The sequence below is a fragment of the Oncorhynchus kisutch genome, linkage group LG26, assembly GCF_002021735.2.
Source record: "Oncorhynchus kisutch isolate 150728-3 linkage group LG26, Okis_V2, whole genome shotgun sequence".
Taxonomy (NCBI): domain Eukaryota; kingdom Metazoa; phylum Chordata; class Actinopteri; order Salmoniformes; family Salmonidae; genus Oncorhynchus; species Oncorhynchus kisutch.
Window position 1 is genome coordinate 16,980,176 of NC_034199.2, and position 18,182 is coordinate 16,998,357.

Below are 18,182 nucleotides of genomic sequence, written 5' to 3' on the forward strand. Positions count from 1 at the left end.
TGGTCGGTCACTCAGCTGCTTAGTGATCAGTCACTATGGGTTATTAGGAATGTGTAGATCATAGAAATAAAAGTCCTAGAACGATTATATTTCTACATTGTAGAATGGGGCAAGCTGCAGAACATTAGAAACTAATGGTGCTGATTAGTGTCCATTAGACACAGCCCAGCTAGCACAGAGTGTTCTGAGAACCATATGTTTCTTAGAGCTTGGTGAGAGCGTGGTTGTCCTGGTTATTTTGGATACAACCTTACCACAACTTTCTGGGAATGGTGCAGGATAGTTGCTTGGCTTTGGAACATTTTCAGCACATTTAAGGAGCTTGGTATTTCATGACTTTAACAAAACGTTTCCTAAAAGTTCAAACATGATTAAATGTAATTTCAAATGTCCTCCAATAGTTCAGAGAACGTTAAGAAACAATGTTGCTCTGTGGGAATTTCAGTACTTCAGCATAACGTTTCCCACAGGTTTTATCATGGTTCTATTTAAAGTCATGTTCTCAAATGGTTCCGAGAACATTAAGACAACTTCCCATAAAAACCACAAAAAAGCCTTTACTGACTAACATTTTGAGAGAACATTCTAAGAATGTTATTTAAAAATATATACATTCCCAATTGTCAAATGTTGGGGAATAAGACATTTGAAAGTCAAGGTTCGACAAAATATGTCACCAATTATTGTTCCAAAACTGTAAAGAAAATATTTGTATAAAGTCAGACATTTTACATAGTGGTGTCGCTCTAAACATGTGCATAATTCCTATAGGAACTCAGCCCTTTTAAAAACACATGGCTTATGCAACATCATTTTTTGTTTTACATACAAAACAGGACTGATATACATATGAGGAGACAGCTGAAGGCTCTACCTATCCATTGATGTAAATATACACCCTATCTGATTCCCAGTTTGTCCACTAAATAGCAGTAGGAGATCATAAGAAGTCTCTTGGCCACTTCATACAAGTTTCTTCTGGTTTGGGTAGTGAGACACTGAACTGATTGTCAAGCCTGACATCTTAATGTTACCCTAGAAATCAGGGTTTTCAAGTTATCCGGACGTGCTACCTGTCCCAGACCTGCTGTTTTCAACTCTCTAGAGACAGCAGGAGCGGTAGAGATACTCTCAATGATCGACTATGAAAAGCCAACTGACATTTACTCCTGAGGTGCTGACTTGCTGCACACTCGTCAACTACTGTGATTATTATTATTTGACCATGCTGGTCATTTGTGAACATTTGAACATCTTGGCCATCTCCACCTGGCACAGCCAGAAGAGGACTTGCCACCCCTCATAGCCTGGTTCCACTCTAGGTTTCTTCCTAGTTTTTGGCCTTTCTAGGGAGTTTTTCTGAGCCACTATGCTTCTACACCTGTATTGCTTGCTGTTTGGGGTTTTAGGCTGGGTTTCTGTACAGCACTTTGAGATATCAGCTGATCTAAGAAGGGCTATATAAATACCTTTGATTTGATTCATTTTTGTTGTTGTTGAAATAAGAAGACAGGAGAGAAAACTTCAAACTTCTGTTCCCATTCACTTTTCCTATTGTAAACGAGTGAGATAGATCATGGAGGTTGTGGAGGAGGACGCATAGAAGGTAATGTGGATGGGGAAGGAAATGCATTGCTTTACACTGACCATCAGGGTGTACCCTTTCCATGCATACTAAATGACCGACATTGCATACTCTATGAATATGACTATGGCCTTGGGAGAGGAGAGCAGAGGAAACGTATGGCTTCATTCCAACAACCAATGTGAAACCAAAAACATACGTTCACACAACTTCCAAGGAATTAAATATGCTAGCTGAGAGGGCTGTCAGTACGTTGGGAGGCGGGCCATCTCTAGCAGGTGGCCGTGGTTGGAGATGAGACAGCACACTTCCTGGTTGCAGATGTCCATATGTTTTTCCACTGCACACAATCTGTTGTGGTTGTCATGTATAAGTGCTGAAACCAACATCACAAATCCAAAAGTGACTTTGTCTCAGTGGCACCTTAGCAATATGATATGTTTTATTGCAACCCAAAACCAAGGGAATCAACCATATAACATTACTCACAATGTGCTTCAAATGTCAGTAAGAAGACGTCTGTGTGTCTGTTACCATAGGCCTCTGTGTAAATGTCAAGAAGCCCCTGCCTGCACCATCCCTGCCCTCACTCAGTGCCTTAAAAGATTTATTGTGGCTATTCAGTGACGAATGGAACATGTGTCAGGAATGACTGTGACTTACACACTGGCTCCCCAGTCAGCCCACAGGCCTAATTACCCAACACAGTGACTACCATGGGAAGAGTTGCTATTGCTGCCTCTGATACTACAGTTCTGCTGCTGGAGAAGGGAGAGATACTGGACAAGGAAAAACTGGAGGAACATACAGAGGAGATGCAAAGCTACAAATTGGCACAAAAACAGTTTTGTAGACAGTTTATGTGGTGTAAATGTAAAGGATATTACAGTTTGATGAATTGATGTACTGTATATGATCTACAAATACACGTATTAACACAGTTAACATGATAGTCTAATTGAATTGCAGTCTATTTACATAGATCCATCTAGAGGGAATATCCCGAAATAAAGTCAATGTTGACTAGTTCAAATGAGAGGGGAGTTCGGGGTTCAGACTGAGGAGTCCTGGGCAACAGACTAACAGGTATCAGTGACAGGTTGGCCAGCCACAGTGGTTCCACAGGTCCAACATGAAGCCAGTCTGTCTCTGTTTGAACCTCAGGACTTGGCCCTTCCCTAATCACCAGCATACTACACCACCTCACACAGGTCAAAGGCTCATTGGCCAATGGCCAGACGTTCTATTTCTGGTTTCCCATATGGCTGAAGAATCACATGCAAGTAAGATGCTGCCATATACTTTTTTTGTGCTAAATCTGTTTCCCACTGGGCACACATTCCCACTGGGCACACCACGTCATTTCAATGTGGATCATTGATAATCAATGTGGATAATTGGGTAATATTTGGTTGAGAAGTTGATCAATAATATTACAACCTATATTCACCCACTCAAAATACACATAGTTTGTTGAATTTCCAATGCTTTAAAACATCTGAAAGCACAACCAAATTCCAAAGGAAAAAACAGTGTCTTATTTTTGGTTTAGTTGTCATCCCAATGTTTATCACTGTGCTTTCAACCATTTAAAGGCACAGCAAAGATAAAATGGAAATACAATGTCAGATCTTTTTTTATTTTTTTATGTATACAACAAATGAATGTGTTATTACTGTGCTTCATCTAATAGCAGAACTAAATGACTTGGATTGCAGTTGAGATGACATAAAAAGTACATGGAGCAAACAATCAATGCCCTTCGAGATTCTGCACAGATTATTGCAGCAATTACTCTATAATACTCCGTAAACTGGTCATCTATGTATACCCGTCGCAAGACCCACTGGTTGATGTTTATTTATAAAACCCTCTAGGCCTCACTCCCCCCTATCTGAGATACCTACTGCAGCCCTCATCCTCCACATACAATACCCATTCTGCCAGTCACATTATGCTTAAGGTCCCCAAAGCACACACATCCCTGGGTCGCTTCTCTTCAGTTCGCTGCAGCTGGAACGAGCCTCAAAAAGCACTCAACCTGGACCGTTTTATCTCCATCTCCGGGGCTCCCGAGTGGCGCTGCTGTCTAAGGCACTGCTTCTCCGTGCTATAGAGATGTCACTAAAGACTGGTTCAAATCCAGTTTGTATCATAACCGGACGTGATTGGGAGTCCCATAGGGCAGTGCACAGTTTGGCCAGCGTAGGCCGTCATTGTAAATAAGAATTTGTTCTTAACTGGCTTGCCTAGTTAAATAAAAAATCGAATTCATTCAAAGACTCGATCATGGACACTCTTACTGACAGTTGTGGCTGCTTTGTGTGATGTATTGTTGTCTCTACCTTCTTGCCCTTTGTGTGATGTTGTCTGTGCGCAATAATGTTTGTACCATGTTTTGTGCTGCTGCCATGTTGTGTTGCTACCATGTTGTTGTCATGTTGTGTTGTTACCATGATGTGTTTTCATGTGTTGCTTCCATGCTGTTGTTGTCTTGCAGTGTTGTGGTGTCCCTCTTGTCATGATGTGTGTTTTGTCCTATATTTTTATTTTATTTTTTAAATCCCAGCCCTCGCCCCCACAGGAGGCCTTTTGCCCTTTGGTAGGCCGTAATTATAAATAAGAATTTGTTCTTAACTGACTTGCCTAGTTAAATAAACTTTTAAACAAATAAAAACATCTGAAGATCTTCACAGACCTGCAACCGATGCATGCTATTTGTAACATGCAGGCTTTGATTAAGAAGCAATGTATACAGTAGTTACAGTAACCTTGAAATGTTGTCATGGATGTGTTACTCATGTTACTCATGTTACTCATGTTACTCATGTTAAGGTTTAATGTTACATTAGTTTGTAAGAGAGCCTTAACTTTAGGTTATTTATTGTATTACAAAAGTAAAAACTATCAACATTCAAAGGAGCTTGGATAGATCCATCTGTGCCACCGGCTTAATCCCATTCTTTAACTTTTCTTTTTGGTTTTATTTGTGGTTGAGTTTTCTTTTTGGTTGAGGAGATGTGAATCCAACATATGATTTGTTACCTTGTCGACTAAATCAGTTGCACAGTTGAAACTGTCCAAGCAGAAGATAAAATTTGACTTTTTTCCAATCCAATGTATTTTCAACATAGACTCCATGTCACAATACGTCGGCAAATTACGTTGAAATAACTTTGATTCAACCAGTTTTTGCCCAGTGGGTTATCTGCATTAGTATGTATGCATGATGAGTTTGAGATTTTCTTGATAAGAGTGAAAGTGAGGCTGCATGAAGATATAACCACAGCTAGATTGTCATCGCCCACGTGTTCTATTTTGAGGCATGGCAGTAGTTTGTAATTTCAGACTAAATGCTACTTTTCAGCGTTGAACGTTTAAGGAACTTAATAGACTGGGAAACATTCAGTTCATATCTAAGAGCATGACATTTACTGCTGTACTCCTACTGTATGTTTCAGATTTATGGAAGAAACTAGCCAAAGTTACAGTAGTATTTCATATATATTTATTTGCTATGTTTTTAGATTTAAAAAAAACTACATATTTTGTTAAATGGATTTTTAACACCTTTTGGCCCATTTTGGATATACTGAATCACATCTCCATTTTAAAGATGAAAGGTCAAATCAAATCTAAGGTTATTTGTCACGTACACAGGATACAGCAGTTATAAACAGTACAGTGAAATGTCTGCTTGTAAGCTCTTACTCAACAATGCAATACTACTAAGTCATATACATAAAACACACACAATAAATCAAATACAATAAAACAAGTACACATGAAAATATACACTACATACAAGGTCGATACCAGTACCAATGGTAAAAATAGATTTGTTGGTGTTCAGTCGTGTAGTGACACTGTCACCTGTTTAGTGACCTGCTGGACTTATGGTTGTCCCCTTCCCTCTTCACTCTCCCAGCCACGTGTCCCAAAGCAGCTCCCTGGAGGAGGTTCGTCTGGACGGGGACAAGTTTGTACCTCCAGCCCCCCGCAAGGTGGAGATGAGACGAGATCCAGTCCTGGGCTTTGGCTTTGTGGCAGGCAGTGAGAAACCTGTGGTGGTCCGGTCAGTCACACCAGGTAAACACACCAGCCCACCTGTAAACCAATCATGTCACAATTAATAACCACAGCTTCACACATAGCCATTATTAACAGGAAGTAAGATGTATTACTGTATATCCAATAGTGACCAGATGACAAAAGATGGCGACCAATCGGTGATGATAACCAATGAAAGGCCACATTTTATTTATAAACCATGCACTTCAGAGTACTTGATATATTAGCCAACCTTACGCCTAAAGAGTACAATGAATCCAGAAAACAAAGAAGAATTACTAGCTAGAAACTTTGTAATTGGTACCACTCCCCTGTGGTTCCCTGTGTCTTGGTAGGAGGTCCCTCTGAGGGCAGACTGACCCCAGGAGACGAGATCATCATGATTAACGATGAGCCGGTTAGCTCCGCCCCCAGGGAGAGGGTCATCGACCTGGTCAGGTACAGGAACTCAATGTCTCTAACATACGTACAGTATCCCTGCTGAGTTTACATGGGATTCATGTATGCACAGGAAGTCATTTGGATATTTCTTTCCTGATGTCAAGCTGTGTGTGCCTTGCCTTGCTGAGTCATTTCCATGACTCGTGAGTCATGACAATAGACAGTAAATGTCTATATGAATGAGACCCCTGTTTTAATTGGTTAACTAACTATAGAAAATATTTTTTTAAACCTGCAGTGAAGGATAATGCCCTATGTATACATTCAATATCAATGCCAGAAATACCCAGATAGTGTGGGGTAATGGGGTAGAGTACTTTGCCTATTTCTGCACCATGCAGGTCCAACTATATACCAGTGTGAATTATTTCTATGTGTCTTATTATATGCTTGACTCAGGTGAGTGAGTGAGTGGCTGAACGGCCATATGACCTACATTCTGTGGACTGTGGAGTGAGTCTGTACAGTAGATTAGTGCAGTGAAATATGTCCATAAGGAGTCCAGTCCATCACTGCTCCCCTGGCCTTAAGTCAGTGTGCTGGGCTCCATCTCAGCAGTAAACTACTGTTTCATTACAGGAGTAACAGCCAGGCTTGAGGCATGGCTAGAATAGATTGCTCATGTTGATAGACCTTCTTCATGGGCTCACTTCAGCAGTCAGAATCTGCTCACTGCATAGGAGAAATAATGCCTGACTCAGGCCTGATTAATCGACTTCCGCTGTACATGAATATGACTTATTTCCCTTTTTAATCTACAGTTTAATTATGTTTTTGTTGACTTGTTTGTGTTGTGTTCATTCTCTGTAGGAGCTGCAAGGAATCCATTGTTTTGACAGTGGTTCAACCGTACCCAGTAAGTATCAATCGTCCCATCTTTAAAGGTTTCCATTGATAAAATTCAGAGCGAACTTCTGGGATATGAAGTTTAATGGACTGTGTGTCTGTTGACTCGGTGAATCCAAGACAATCCGAGACGTAAAAAGGTGGCCCTATGTCTCTGCTGGCGTCAAAACGGCGAGGTAACTGCTTAGTGTTCGCCTGGCTAACTCACAGGGATTTCAGTCCAAACACTGAATACTGAAAGTTGTCCAAGTCCTCTCATGGTAGCAACAACCCCTAGCACGAGACCCCAGATGAACCTCAACCTGCCACATTGACAGCTGTTAGCACCCGGGAGGACCATATGAGGATGGATAGAATGCCACAATAACAGCTACTGTGAATGTAGGTGATATTATGATTCATAAAATAGGTCAATGAGATGGATTTGTGCCGTCACCACCAAAATAGACAATGACTTGTATATCAAATAATCAGAATATCACCATGTAAGTTCGAACTCTGGCAGAAATCATTCTGTCTTGTATCCTAGCTTTGGGTAGCATATTTCAGACTTCCACTCAACAATGGTTTATATATGACAAAAGCAGCAATTACGTCCAAAAAGACCGCACAGAACTTGTAAAACATATTACATTTCATATTTTCACACACACCTCTGAAAATTAAATAATTTGAGCATTCATTTCTTCTAATGATATTTTCCTGTATGAAGACTGTCTCAAGGGAAATAGCCTGACGTGTGATTCTACTGGAAAGGGCCTCAACTTGAGAAGAAGTTCATCTTGAAAATGTCTTGGGTTTGCAGAAAAAAACAGATCGAGAGAGCTCCAGAATCCCATAAGATGCACGCAGAACCGGCTCTTCTAATTCAAACTTGAATTGTTCTCACTTATCAGACATAGCTGTGACTCAATAACACAGACACCAGTGGGGGTGTCCTTCCACTACACACCCTTACAGCATCTCTAATCATATCAATGTATTACAATATGAGGAATTGAATGAAAACACTAGTGTTAATGGTAGTGGGATGAGGATGAGGATGGGATAGTGTAAATGGAACGTTATTCTTCTCCCGCCACGGGAGAATGGCTGATTGGTTGTGGCTTCTCTGAAGGGGTGGTCCTGTTGCCAACTGTGTTTTTTATTCAACCCCCCCCCCCCAGTCTCCCAAATCTGCGTTCATCAGTGCAGCCAAGAAGGCCAAGTTAAAGTCTAATCCAGTGAAAGTCCGCTTTGCAGAAGAGGTCATCATTAATGGACAGGTCCCAGTAAGTACAACAGTAGTGTTCTACAACACTACATCACACTCTGTCTCATATTATTGTATACCAAAGTTTTCCAAAAGGTAAAAGTATGCACCTATGACATTGCCCTTGAATCTTCTAATATTGCAACATATGTTGGACTGTTGAACTGTATTGGATGCCAGTCGTGTTCTTCTTTCCATTGCCATTACCTGCCATTACACATTGCTTTCTCATTATATTAAAAAAATATGTTTAGGTGCAGTGAAATGTGTTGTTTTACATGGTCAGCCATAGTAGTGCAACACCCTTGGAGCAAATTGGGGCTAAGTACCTTGCTCAAAGGCACATTGACAGATTTTTCACCTTTATCAGCTTTGGTATTTGAACCATCAACCATTGGGTTGCTGGCCCAATCCACAAACCGCTAGGCTACCTGCCACTATGTACCCCTCTAAACGCTTACTGTGACCATTTAACAGTGTAGCGTAGCCTACTGATCAATTAAAAGGCTGCAATTATCACAATTTTCTTGTCATTTACAGGAATCTGTGAAGGACAACTCTCTACTCTTCATGCCAAATGTTCTGAAGGTGTACCTGGAGAATGGACAGACCAAATCCTTCAAGTTTGACAGTAACACATCCATTAAGGTGCAGCAATACACCCTGCCCTTCACTAAGACATCTTAATGGGGACATTGATCAAAAAAAGGATTTTTCTATTTAACCTTACATCACTCATAGACCACTTACAGAATAGTTTATTTCTTTGATCACTGTGGCATACTGTATTATCTTTACTTATGATTCAGCAAGTATCCAAATGTGCGTTACACACAGCACTCCCACAAAGGCAAGTGAGCTGTAACTTCATTTAAGTGCACGAAGAAGTAGGCCAGCACTTTTTTCTCGTGGTGTTGCTACACAAAACATCTCCAAAGTGTGCTGTTTAATCTGTGTCATTTCATGTAATGCAGCTGACATTTAACGTCAAGTTGCGCACTGTATATTTGTGATTATGAATGTGAAAAATCCTACATTTGTACACGCCATATTAATAACGAATGTCTCTTCTGTCTGTGTGAAAGGATGTCATCTTGACCCTGCAAGAGAAGCTCTCCGTTAAGAGTATTGAACACTTCTCGCTGATGCTGGAGCACAGGAACGAGGGCTCGGCCAGCAAACTCATGATCCTCCACGAGCAGGAGATGTTAACTCAGGTGAGATGTTGTGGGGTCACCTACAGTGGGGTGAGCAGCCTCACACCCGGGTAGACGACAGATAGACAATATTAGGGCCTCATTCAGTTACTGTTACAGTGCCTTCAAATATGACCCACGTTCGTTCATAGCAAGTGGGGATTGGGTGGTGGTGGGCATGTGATTAAATGATTGTATGTGAACAGACTGAGTGTAGGGTAATGTAGAGCACAATGCAGACCCTCCATAAGACAGACTGTAGATAGAAATGATCATAATGGGTCTGGAATATTGGTTTACACCTTTTGCCCCTTGTTGTTTTATGTATTTGATTATTATCATTATGGTTTATACATTTTTGTAACATTGATGTTGTTTCTGTATGCATACAAATGAGGATATATATTTTACCACTATTTTGTACGTTTGTGATTCGTTTTTTTTTTTTTTTGCCGTGCTTTTTAATCCATTATTCATTATTCATGACATCTCATCACTACATGTTAATTCCGTGTCCTCGCCTGTTGTCCTAGGTGACACAGAGACCAGGGGCACACAAGATGAAATGCTTCTTCCGCATCAGCTTTGTCCCAAAGGACCCCGTTGACCTGCTCAGGAGAGATGCAGTCGCATTTGAATACCTCTATGTTCAGGTGATTCACAGCACATGGAAGACAACACTGCCTGATTAACAAATTATTATGTTGATTGTGTAATCAACATTTTTGTATGATATTCATTGATAAGCATTTGGTAAGATTTCATATAGAAACATTAGCTCAGAAAAATGTAAATTACCTAGTGTTGACTTGGAGCCCAACACACTAACTGTATTATGGTCAGTAACAATAGTCCAACCAGTTTAACCTTCTCTCCTCCTCTCTTCCTCTCCTCTCTTCGTTCAGAGCTGCAATGACGTGGTGCTTGAGCGATTTGGGTCAGAGCTGAAATACGACACGGCCCTGCGTCTGGCTGCCCTGCAGATGTACATCCTCACCATCAACACCAAGCAGTCACAGAAAGTCTCGCTCAAATACATTGAGTGAGTGGCTCTTGTGTTTTCTCTGTAGCTCAGTAAGTCGAGAATGGCGCTTGCAGCGCTAGAATAGTAGGATCGATTCCCGTGACCACCAATAGGCTACATGACATGTATGCGTGCAAGTTGCTTTGGATAAAAGCGTCTGCTAAATGGCGTATAATATAACACTGCTGCACCACCACCAAGTCAGTATGGACCAGGTCCAATGTCTCGTCTGGTCCCCTAAAGTTCACACATGGCCCTGCATCTTCTCACATGTTCAATCTGGCAGCACATTGTCATCACTCTCAACACTTACTCAGAAACTTGAGAATAATCTGAAGAGATTATTCCCGATTGTTATGTCGTGAGTACCACAGATAATTCATATGGATGTTGATTATAATCGATTACCTGTTGGTTACTCAACGGATCCTCTCGATATAAAGTGATTGATGTTCGCCTGAAGGAACGTATTCTGCTGTTCTATCACGTTGTACATAAAATGTATGTCACCAGTGTTTCTTGCTCTACAGGAAGGAGTGGGGTTTGGCACTGTTTCTCCCTCCTGCAGTACTGTCCAGCATGAAAGAGAAGAACATCAAGAAAGCTCTAACACACATTCTCAAAACCAACCAGAATCTGGTACCTCCTGGAAAAAAGGTACCTTTATTCTCCCTCCTGCTATCTCTCCTGTAATCATGAATTGTCATCCTCTCGTAAATTTCCCCACTGTTAGATAATGTAACGCGTCAATGTGACTAATCATAGCGCCAGTTTCATTGTAAAAGAAATCCCCTGTACACATTCGTATTGTCAATAGCCTAAATTGCTCATGCTCTCTTTCAGCTGTCAGCATTGCAGGCCAAGGTCCACTATCTGAAGTATCTCAGTGACCTGCGACTGTACGGAGGACGGGTTTTTAAATCTATACTGCTGGTAAATAGCTACCTCTCTTTTTCTGAGCTCAAACTATTTGAATAACAAGACACAAAAACATCAGAATATCATATCTCATTTAACGAGTTCATGTGTACTGTGTTTAAATTATTTCCCCTCTGCTCAATGCCCCCAGCAAGGAGAGAAGCACACAGAGGTAACCCTACTAGTGGGTCCCAGGTATGGCATCAGTCATGTGATCAACACCAAGACTAACCTGGTGGCGCTGCTGGCCGACTTCAGTCACGTCAACCGCATCGAGATGTACACAGAGGACGAGAAGAACGTCAGGGTCGAGCTACATGTTCTGGATGTGAAGGTGAAATCAAACAAATCTTCAAGAGGGACTGAATGTGATATGATCATGACGATCAATGCAATGAGTTGACATCTAGCCTGATTTAATGAGCTATATAATAGCATTTTCAGCAATAACATTATACAAGGAAATGAATGATAAATGAGGACATTGTGTCAATGTGTTAATGTGTCCGTTGTCGTCCTCTCGTCTCCCTATTCTCCAGCCCATCACTCTGCTAATGGAGTCCACTGACGCGATGAATCTGGCCTGTTTGACTGCTGGATACTACAGACTACTAGTGGACTCTCGCCGTTCCATCTTCAACATGGCAAAAACAGGGAATGCAGACACCGGTGAGTCTAGACTCTACATAGTTACGTTGTTTTCAAAAGCCAACAATACTGTAAGTTGATACATTAGCATCACTGATATCACAGAAACGGGATTATCAACCGCTCTTTGGTTCCTTCTCAGGCAATGACTGCAGAGTAAAGCAGAACTATCAGGCTATAGAGTGGGCGTACAGCACCTCCTTTAGAGGGTGTGAGGAGCACCAGCACCACAACAACCAGCGCTGTACGTCCAGGGAGCCCTCCTCTAACAGAGACTCAGACTGCGTGGACCACGGGAGGAGTGAGAGTGACATGTCCCCCGTCTATATCACTGAGATCCAGCAGCCACCCCAGAACAACATGGCAGAGAGGGTAGATACCAGAGGGGGGACCAGAGGCCCAACACACCCCCAGCCCTACCTCTGTGCCTCCAGACCCAAAGCCCAGGACTCCCCCCGCAGTGCCAAGGTCTCCTTCATCTTCGGGGATCCACCGTTAGACAGTGTGAACCCCCAGAACCTTGGCTACCAGAGGCTGATGGACGACGTCCCAGAGGTACTACACGACCACAGCCCCATGTATACGCGACTAGAGGAGGACTACAAGAGCAAGGATCCGATGGACGGGGAGGGCTATCCGTACAGCGCCAAAATCTTCGGCAACACCGAGTGCATTGAGGAGCCGCTGCTGCACGACATCTGCTACGCCGACACCACGGACGCCGACGAGGACGAGGATGACATCAGCTGCGAGGAGGACATGGGGCTGATGGGGGATCTGGACAAGGCCACATTCCTCTCGCTCTCGGGGTCCAGCGATGACATCATCGACCTGACCTCCCTGCCCCCGCCGCCAGAGGGTAAAGACGAGGAGGATAACGAGGATGTATTGCTTCACTCCCTCAACCTGGCCATCGCAGCCCCGCCCCCAGGCTTTAGGGACAGCTCTGATGAGGATGAGCAGCACGGTGGGGCCCAGGGGCATGTCAGAAAGGGCCAGGGGACTCGTGACGATATCCCTGTATCCCTCATAGACTCAGTCCCCACACAGGGGGAGGAGGGCCCAGAGGTGGAGGGGGCCCTGGACGATGCTGTGGTGTCCACCTTACAGGCACTGGAGGCCCTTGCGGCTTCTGAGGAGCAGAGCCCACACCCACAGTCAGAAAATAGCACAGGTTCTTCTTCTTACACTATTGTAACGTTTATTCATTAACACCATGCGGATGTTCCAGCCATTAACTTTTAAATTTGTTGTTGTTGATTTTTCAATAAAAAAAACATTTTGTTCTATGTTTCCATTTAGTGTGCGCATTGCTTCATTCGTTTTGAACATAAAAAATGTCCTGTATTTCACTCATTTTTTGTTGTTTTTTTGTTTTGTGGATCATTTATTTATTTAGTATCATTTATGATCAGCCGCACAAATGCGTTTCAACTCACAGCTTTCATACTCTTTGTACCAATGAAATGTGTGCTTTTTTATAATATTTCTAAGATGCCTCAGGTAAAATGTGTTAATAAAATGTCTGTCTCTCTGTGGCACACAGGTGTAGAAATATCAAGGGCCTTTAGCCCCGAGTCCTCATCGGACTCTGGCAACGAGACTAACTCCTCAGAGATGACGGAGAGTTCAGAGCTGGTCGCTGCCCAGAAACTCTCTGAAACCCATTTGAGACTGTATGTGGCCACTGCGGAGGGCTACCACACTCTGACTGAGGAGAAAACAAAGTTTCCCATAACACCTTGTGAAGGAAAGGTAGCCCTGGCCATACAGCAGAACCCTCAGGAGACCTGGGAAGGGGGGGAGGAGGAGGAGGAGGGGGCCAAGTCCTCAGCTGTGTCCTCCACCCAGATCCTCCACTCAGATGGGGGAGAGATGGAGCCAGAGACCATGGAGACCAAGTCCCTCACCGACTATTTCAACAAACTGCACAGGGGCTCTGTGATGAGAAAGCAGCCAGGGAAGCTGAGTGACACGGAAGGCAGGATTCAGGGAGATAACGATGACTCAACAGAAAAACGACACAGCAACATCCAGAATTCAAATAGAGGGGATCCACCCAAATATAATTCAGACCCACCCAAATATAATGCTATTCTAAGAGAACCTCCATACATGAACCAATTCGAATTGGGGCGAACACCCTATCCGTATCGAGAGAAGCCCCCAAGATATCACCGCCCTCCTGAAAACAAAATGGCGGACAATCTTTCCCCAGACTGTGTGAGTGATTCACAAGCCTCGCACTCTGATAGGGGAACAATTAAGGGAGACAAGCAGGACTCAAATGAGAGAAGCCTGCAGTTAGACTCTCATTCCCGCTCCCCCGCCAAAGTCCCCCACAGTACTGAAGAAGCCAATTTACCCAGCAGCGACCCACAGCAGCAGCAGACGAGGGTTCCCTCGGCCGAGCAGGATGTCACACGGTTACACGAGTATCACCTGAGTAAGCGCATGTCATTGTTACAGGGCAGCGAGGGCGTCCACTCCCTCCAGAGCTCCCAGTGCTCCTCCATAGATGCTGGCTGCAGTTCAGGAAGCAGTAGCTGTGTCACTCCCATGGACTCTCCCCTCTGCACTGGAGAAAACATGCATCTGCTCTCAGAGTCTTCCCTCAAGGGGCTGGGCTATATTAGTGGGGAGGACAAGGCCTATGGCACCCAAGGCCAGGGGACACAGCAGGGCAAGGCTAGACATCAGACCATAGATCCCACCCTGCTGAGGAAGATCCACGCAGCCACCAGTGCCGAGCCTGGATTCGGTACCAAACGAGGAGATGGCTGCCACCGGGTGCCTAAGATAAAAGAAACCACAGGTACAACTAAATAGAGCGGTCTTTTCCTTTGACGTCTGTGCGCTTAAATGGTAAACACAATTCCAGGAGCACATTGAGGCTGTTGATAAATTATTCACTAGCTGGGGATTAGGATATGCATCATGGTGTCAGAGTAGCATTATCCATTCAGACAGAAGACAACAACAAGCATGTCACTAGCTAAGGACATGCAACAGTGCATACATGTGTAGAGGATGTGATTGGTAGAAGAAATACTGCTGTGTACTGGTTCATTATGTAACACTTGCTGCACAGAGATCTGATAAAAGTGCTGAAATGCACCTTTATTCTATTTTACCCCACTCTCTGTTATGAAAGGACAATTAGAGCAACATTTTACTAAAAAGTCCTCTAATGAAAACAGGAAAAGGTTAGAGATCAAAGCAATGCACCATGTTGTCAGGGAGATGCTTAACGATTCTATTTGATTTTCTGCTCCCCCTAGTGTAGCTTGCACCCAGCTCAAGACGGCTGCAGGGGAAGACTCCTCCTCTGCTCTCTCCAACGAGGTCAACGCCGCCGCCACCACCACCTCACCACCATCATTAACCAGTAGCAGCAGCACAGAGTCCAGTGTGCCAAGTGCCACAAAGCAGCAGGGGTGCCCCTGCACTGAGCCCATCCCATGCCGCGCCCAGGCTTTCCCTTCAAGCTTACACCCATGTGACCCTATCACAGGCAGCCTCAGGAAGCCACCGCAGCAAAGGGGTCGGATGCTGAGAAGGAGCTGGAGCAGCATCACGCCGGGCTCCAGGAGCCTCGAAGAACTGTTGGAGAAAACCAAAGCCACGCTGAGTGGGAGAAGTGCCCAGAGAGTCCAGTCACCCGACGACCCCTCCAAGCCACAGAGGAGATTTGCTTTTTCCAAGACACTTTCCAAGAGCTTGTCCTTGTCCCAGGGATCAGTATGGTCTGTTAGATCAGTTAGCTCTCAGTCCTCTGGCAGGAAGCTCTTCAGAGGCGCCTCTATCATGCTGCCAGCGTCATTGGATGCCAAGCAGCTCCAAGCTGTGCCACTACCCAGACTGGACAGCAGCACCTGGATGAGGTGCCATGGGCCCTTCACACACTGCTTCCCCAAGAGGAAGACCAACACTGATGATGACGATGACGATGAAGTCGGAGGTGGAGCAGGAGAAAGCCCCACCTCCCAGCCATTCTCTGGGGGTCAGAAGGCACAGTCACTCCCTACCAGCCCCAGAGTTGACGCAGAGAACACAGTCTCTTTGTACGCCTCTGGATCTGAACCCCCCGCTGTGGCTGAACAGCTCAACATGGCCAGTGGTGTGACTGTGAGCGGCATGAGCCTGGGAGCGAAGCTGAGCCGTGTCAACTTACTGAAGAGAAAGACCTACACCCTCCCCCAGGGTTTCTCAGATGCACAGAGAGATGCCCTGGATATGATGTGTCTGGTGCGCTCCGGTGTATGCCAGGGAGGTGGCCAGAGGTCAGAGGTCAGTGAGTCCGACCTGTGGAGGTTCAGTCAGCTGCTCTCCATGGAGGCCCTAGAGCTGGGCAGCGCCTGCAATCACATGGCCCTGGTGCAAGGCAGCCCCCAGGACACCCTGCTCTCCCTGACTCACAGTTTCCACACGGTCTGTTGCTTAACACAGGCCTGCATGTCACTGGTGGAGGGCTTGAGCCCTGAGAGCCGGCAGCGCGAGGTGGTAGCAAAGGTGGACGAGGTCGTCATGAACTATGTGTGTCTGCTCCAGGCTGCTGAAACGGCTTTGGATAGTTCCCCCAATGACCAAAGTGTGAATGCATTGACACGTCACTCCACCACCATGTGTGCTATCGTCAACAGACTGAGTCACTCACTGACAACACTCTACAAATAAACATAACACGGTTATGATTAGAGATTTCAAAGCCATACATAAGAGACGTGGGTTTATTCGACCCAAACCAATGTGAACTGCTGTGACAAAACCTTGCCTTGTGTATATTTTGTTTGATATGTAAAGTCAAATAAACTCTATTAATCATGATGACACTTTTAAAGGTGGTTATATTCAGGCCTCTGAGAAGAAGAACATGTTCCTAAGGGTATATAAACTGATATTACTTGATAAGTATACTTTTACAAATTGATAATCACCTTTTGGGGTGTAATGTGTAGATGAACAACTATTAAATCTGTATTTATTTGTATGAATTATTATGTTACACATGATACATATTATGTGACAAAGAGCTCTAAACAAATCACTGCGCAAGACAAGAAATTAAATTATATGATACAGTCCATTATGACGTCGATATTTTTCATTTGCTGAAACCGACATAGTTTATGAATCTTTGCACATGTTCACTGAGTACTTTCCTCTTATTTTTGTCAGCACTACCATAACATATTAAAAGTAAAAAATGTTGCAACCTGAAGTTGATTATTGTCTCCTTTATTATTCTCATAACGATTGTTATACAAAGTAAAGGTCCATTTCAATTATCAATTAAAAAACATTACTGTTCTCTAAAGCCAAGTAATGTTCTGCTTACAGTGAGTGGGGCTTTCTCCAGCTTTCTCTAAAACTTATTTGTCACAAAAATGGCATAATTTATACCAAAAACTGTCCTGGACCATGTTTGGTTGTATTAAATCATGTTTGATTATTTACTGTTTTACCATTTACTAAGTCCAGGGTGATGATCATGCATTTTGCATTAATGATGATGGACTGTCTAAGTTTGAAGGCCGGAGAGTGTGTCTGCATAATGTATAATCTGCAGAGTAACGTTGCTTGAAGGCACAGGCTGTACAGTTTATCGCCACAGCTACTAGCTAACGTCCCAGCTGTCCTGTGTTTCTCTGAACTGAGGTTTCACTTTTATTTACAGAGAAGAAGTGGCATGTATTTATGTAATGCCAAGGAAAGCCAGGCCTCTCCCCCCAAAAATTGCAACAAAAAAATATACTAAACAATTGTTCTTTCATGTCTCTATGTTTTCTTAAATTTGGACTTGTGGTTTTACATAATTCTCCATACTGGTCAATGATTATAACAGCGATTCTATACCAACCATAAATACATACATAGTGCTCCTGGCCTGAGAGGATGGAAGTTCAACATATAGCTAGATGTAGTAGGCTAATGTTAATTAACTGGCCTGGCTTTCGTTGCCCATGAAAGGAAATTAGGCTAGCAAGCAAACATTTTACTGTTAGCCAGGTAGCCTAAAAGTGTGTACTGTACGACAGAGTCATAAACAATTTAAATCAAATTGTATTAGTCACATGCGCCGAATACAACATGTGTAGATCTTACAGTGAAATGCTTACTTACGAGCCCCTAACCAACAATGCAGTTAAAAAAATATGGATAAGAATAAGAAATAAAAGTAACAAGTAACTAAAGACAGCA

The 18,182-nt window shown here is 43.5% G+C and overlaps 1 protein-coding gene across 4 annotated transcripts in view; it reads left to right on the plus strand.

Annotated features, from left to right (window-relative positions):
* Positions 1-17,202, plus strand: part of LOC109871413 (FERM and PDZ domain-containing protein 4) — a 51,934-nt gene extending 34,732 nt beyond the window's left edge. For 3 of the 4 annotated variants that reach the window (XM_020462288.2, XM_031805412.1, XM_031805413.1), the window contains 15 exons: positions 5,514-5,674; positions 5,992-6,094; positions 6,908-6,953; positions 8,110-8,214; positions 8,736-8,843; positions 9,281-9,412; positions 9,925-10,044; positions 10,297-10,433; positions 10,946-11,072; positions 11,259-11,348; positions 11,485-11,667; positions 11,873-12,002; positions 12,124-13,155; positions 13,528-14,796; positions 15,268-17,202. In XM_020462288.2, the coding sequence (XP_020317877.2) occupies positions 5,514-5,674; positions 5,992-6,094; positions 6,908-6,953; positions 8,110-8,214; positions 8,736-8,843; positions 9,281-9,412; positions 9,925-10,044; positions 10,297-10,433; positions 10,946-11,072; positions 11,259-11,348; positions 11,485-11,667; positions 11,873-12,002; positions 12,124-13,155; positions 13,528-14,796; positions 15,268-16,658 (5,134 nt within the window). In that variant the 3' untranslated portion in view covers positions 16,659-17,202. Of the gene's footprint in view, positions 1-5,513; positions 5,675-5,991; positions 6,095-6,907; positions 6,954-8,109; positions 8,215-8,735; positions 8,844-9,280; positions 9,413-9,924; positions 10,045-10,296; positions 10,434-10,945; positions 11,073-11,258; positions 11,349-11,484; positions 11,668-11,872; positions 12,003-12,123; positions 13,156-13,527; positions 14,797-15,262 lie in introns of all 4 variants that reach the window. The other variant, XM_031805414.1, reaches the window with a different exon arrangement.
* The last annotated feature ends 980 nt before the right edge of the window (positions 17,203-18,182 follow it).